We start from the raw sequence: 4,660 nt of genomic DNA on the forward strand, positions 1-4,660 counted from the left end.
TCAGTGCCAAGTTATAATACTTAGAACTTAGTGTTATCTTGTTGTGTATAATAATTGAAATATAGTTTTTGATAAAAATATAGTATATATGTATATATATACAGTATATATCATAGTTGATAGTGCAAAACTGTTACGCTCCTTATAATATAAATATAAATAATTGACAAAATGAATGAAGTTAATAAAACAGCATCACTAACTCAATATATTATACCTGCTCCGTTTTAATTTTTAAAAACTCAAAATCATGCTCGAAATAATTTTTAATAACCACTGTTATCATTATCATGGGTGAAGAAATATGAACATTATTTATTTTGCTTTATTTTTAGAGTTAATTATAACATTATGATATAATGTTATAGATACAAATAATTTAATATAATAGGATATTTCTAATGATTGGTATTTTTATTTATTAAATCAATTTTAGATTCTAACATAATGAACAAAATTTTTTATTTTAAATTAATAAAAAATGAACCCTATTTAGTTTAAAATTGAGTATAGAATCAAATTTAAAAAGTTATTATAACATTTTTAGAAAATATCATTGTTAATACAATTAGTACTAGCAAACTGCTGCAATTAAAGCTTCTTATAAATATCAAGAAATTCTTAGCCGAAGCAACAGGTTTAAACCAGAGATCAAAAACTAATCACACTGTTTTCTTTTATTTTCGATTTTTCGATTTCAGAATTTCGAATATTCGATTTTTTTAATTTAATTTTTTTTTCAAACAAAAACTCTTACAAACTCTAAATTTTAATTAATAAAATTGTTTAAATTAATTCTCTTTCACTTTTAACAGGGATTAAATGGCGCTACATATTGTGATTACTATCCAAGTAAGAAAAAATAATATTAAGAATATTAAGAAGATTGTGACAATCGGATAGGTGAACGAACGATTCAACAACAAAAAGATTTATATTAAAAAAGTTAAAAAATTAAATAAATAGTCTTACTCTTATTTTCCAAATAAAAGTTTCTTATTCTATATTCAAAGATTGCACACAATAGGATCCCAAAAACGAAAAGCGCATGCTCCACATCTGGATTGCGAAAATATAGACTTATGTCAAATGCGTAATTCCTACTGTAAATATAACGAAATCAAAGCACCACAAGCAAAATGATTAAGGTTAGTTCACGTGAATTAAACTGATTTTGATAATCAATGAACTATTTGTGTTAATGACTTTCCAGTTATGTCTACTTGCGTCACTGTTTTTCCCCATTCATACGCGTTTTTTAGTCAAGAGGAGTTACTCGGATGAATCTGTGAAGGGATACTTGACTGACGTAAGTATTTGGGCAATTAAAACTAAATTTCAGGGAAAAAAGATGTGAGAAAATTCATTTTTATTTCAAGAAAAAAATCATTCAATTAACTAGACAATATTGCGAATAAAAAATTAATACATGGCTATTGTCATATAGCAATAATTAAATTAATTTTGTACCCGACGGCTTCAAAATTGTATAATTGGCCATTTCCATAAACAATTTATTATAAATAGTAAGCAAATTGTTTTATAAATAGTAAGCAAAATATACATTTTTCGCACAGACAAAATTGTAGGTTATAGAGATATTATGAATAGCTGGGGTTATTATACTAAAGTTTGATTGAAAATTACAGATAAAATATCAATGTTATATTAATTTTATTAGTTAAACTTTCATGAAATTTTATCATTTAATTCATGTTCTTATTTGACCATAAAATTAATTTTCAAATACATAACATGAATTTTAAGTATTTGATGGTCTTGATGAACAAATGATCTGGACTTGATTTTTCCAATATATATAAATTAAAATCCTATTGTTTTTTATTGCCTTTGTATTTGAAAAATTTCTAGTTGTTCAAAAAGTCTCTCAAACTATACATTTTTTTTAAATTTTTGCTTTCTAAAACAGACGATATATATGGCAATAAGGAGGAGTCCATTAATCATGAAATATTGCGTGGGAGAGGAGAAAGTCTAGTAAAATATCACGTGTAATTATTTTTTACCCGAATATAAGAAAAAATCCAAAATCTTTCAAAAAGAAATAAAAAAGTTAACAAAAGTTAAAACTAAATACAGGTAATGTTGGGTGAGGGAGGGGAGCTAATTTTGAATATCACCACGTATAAAAAAGTCGGAGGAAGGGGTCCAAAAATGCTTAAAAATCGATCACGTGGTTAATGGACGGCCCCTAACTATTTATAATATCAATAAATAGGTATAACCGACTTCAATTTTTGATTGTAAATTCAACCATATCAAATAGAGACATCTTTCGCGATTCATTGTATTGTGGTGAAATTTATCAGACAGTAAAGGATGATAAGCAAACAATACAATAAAATATTAGAGTTTATAAAACTATCTCAATGAACTCAGTTATTGTACGTTATAAATAGTATATTAATTTAAATTAAAATTACCTTGATATCCTGATGGGTTACTTAAACATTTCAAGCGTACTTGCTGGTGGAACGAGGTTTGCAAGGAGGAATTCCAAACGCTCTTTCGATGTCGTTGTCCAGGATGGAGCTATTGCAGAAGCCCTGGACGATATTATAATGCTTTCTGCAGCATGACACAAACCGGGTAAAACTAGAAAAAAAATAAGAAAATACATTTTTAACCATCAATTTACATTTCATCAATACACAATGTAAAATATAAAAATAATAATTTTGTATGCCTGTATAAAATTAACCTACAACAGCTCACCAAGTGACTAATTTAAAAATCACTCAACATTGTTATAGTATAAAATTTTTCATTCATAACGAGTAAATCAATTTTTCAATAATATATTATTACAAGCTTCCAATAATTGATCATTTTATATTTTTTCGAGATACTTAATAGACAACACTGTTACAAATTGGTTTTAAGTAAAAATTGGATTTGCATTATTCCTTTTGTATTTTACATCACGTTAGAATTGTATTTTCATTTTGATGTTGATCATCTTAAATGATTAAAATTTTGATGTGTATTACTATACTTCATTCTACCTCGGATATTGTGTAGTCAAATTATCTTCACTTGGTTAGGTATAGTGTTAAATTTTGAGGTTTATTGTGATTGCCTTAATGTGAAGCGTTGCGAGCAGTGTTTAATAGCGCAATATCCATTTATCACTGTCAATATCTACTTAAGTTCAACCCTATACAATGATCAGAGAAGCCATACCGTGAATTCAGTCATATTAATCACACGCGGCCCTTATTTGATGAAGATTTATAATATGTTATCTTTTGTACAATTTCTAATCAAATTTTGATGGAGTTAGAATCATTGGAATCATTGAAGAATTCATATTAAATTATATTGGAAAATATTTTTCTATTACCTTTCTATTTCTATTACCTTTCTATTACCTTTAATGTAACAAACGGTATAGTTGCTTCCCTAAAGTTTTCAAAAATTTAAATGATTTGATAAATTTTTGAGTTAATATGAGATATAACAATACTAATATGAGATTTCTAATCATTCAAATCTATCATTACTTTCTACCACTCAAACGATTTGAAATTCCAAAGTTTTAAAATAGTTGGAACTGTATGAGCTCATTTGTGAGCTCTATAATCATATTGAAAAATTATAATATTTGCGAACGTATTTGTCTATGTTTAAATTGCTATCTTATTAATACAAAATAATATACACGATTATTTTTATAACAAATGTTAATATCCATAATTTTTACTAATTTTCTTTCATAATAATAGGAAGCACGTGGCGCAAATGGTTTAGAGCCACTTCAACCATAAGTTTTGAAAATTCAAATCTCGCGATATATATAATACGTACACCCTAATATCAAGCAATCGTGATATCCATTTTAACTTGAAAATATAGTTCCTAAAATCCTTCCAAATAAAAAATAGACTGCTGCAATGTCACAAATATAATGGACGTATTGACTTCTAATCGATCTCTAATAACTTTAAAAGAAAAAAAAAAGTTCAAATTACTAACAGTAAGAACAAACATTAAGCTGCTTTAAGGGTTTCATAAAAATGGAACACCTAGTTCTCATTTCTGTTCAACAAAAACAAAAATTTTATAATAAATAAATCTGTAAACTTTAGTAAAAACCGTATACTTGAATGTTACATACAGCATACAGGGTTTTAACTGTTGTAAATATGCCTTATTTTCAAAAAAAAGTAAGTAAAAGTAAAAAAGTTTCAATTTTGCAGATACATCTGGACTCAACCAGAACATAATTGGGAAGGTGCAGAAGTTGCCACATAGTGGCGGCTGGGGGGTCGCACCGAAGGCGGCCAACTACCCCAAAACAAATTATATCAAACTTCTGCCGTTCCAAAAACTGAAGAATCATCAACAAAACATTCAATTGTTCAGACTTCTGATAAGCCATCAACTACAACACATGCCCTGCCTGTTAATGTGACAACTACAACGGTTGTAACCCCCGTTGATGGTACTACGAAGAAAGTGCCAGTTACAGTAAAGGTCAGTAAAAAGTGATTGAGTGAAGTTTCATTTTGATATGCATAGTATTTTTGCACAACAGGATTTATTATTTATTTTTCGCAAAAAATATGTAGATACAATTAAAATCAGTTTCAATGCTTAATATTATATTAAACTCATGTATTTTTTTTAAATTTTATTT

General features: G+C 27.2%; 1 protein-coding gene across 1 annotated transcript; it reads left to right on the forward strand.

The window, feature by feature from the left end:
- The first annotated feature begins 1,139 nt into the window (after window positions 1-1,139).
- LOC113385832 lies at window positions 1,140-4,302 on the forward strand. The gene is made up of 4 exons (XM_026623663.1): window positions 1,140-1,148; window positions 1,214-1,309; window positions 2,480-2,610; window positions 4,221-4,302. The coding sequence occupies exons 1-4, from the start codon at window positions 1,140-1,142 to the stop codon at window positions 4,273-4,275; spliced, it is 291 nt and encodes a 96-aa protein (XP_026479448.1). The 3' UTR covers window positions 4,276-4,302.
- Window positions 4,303-4,660: the final 358 nt, after the last annotated feature.

Source organism: Ctenocephalides felis, unplaced genomic scaffold, assembly GCF_003426905.1.
Source record: "Ctenocephalides felis isolate EL2017-DRISC unplaced genomic scaffold, ASM342690v1 CF-g0.4_SCAFFOLD_00845, whole genome shotgun sequence".
In the NCBI taxonomy this organism is placed as follows: Eukaryota; Metazoa; Arthropoda; class Insecta; order Siphonaptera; family Pulicidae; genus Ctenocephalides; species Ctenocephalides felis.

Bases quoted from the DNA above. Each gene is read 5' to 3' on its own strand.
- LOC113385832 (XM_026623663.1), top strand. The intron at 1,310-2,479 runs GTAAGTATTTGG...AAACATTTCAAG, and splicing joins TGAAGGGATACTTGACTGAC to CGTACTTGCTGGTGGAACGA. The intron at 2,611-4,220 runs GTAAAACTAGAA...TCAATTTTGCAG, and splicing joins TGCAGCATGACACAAACCGG to ATACATCTGGACTCAACCAG.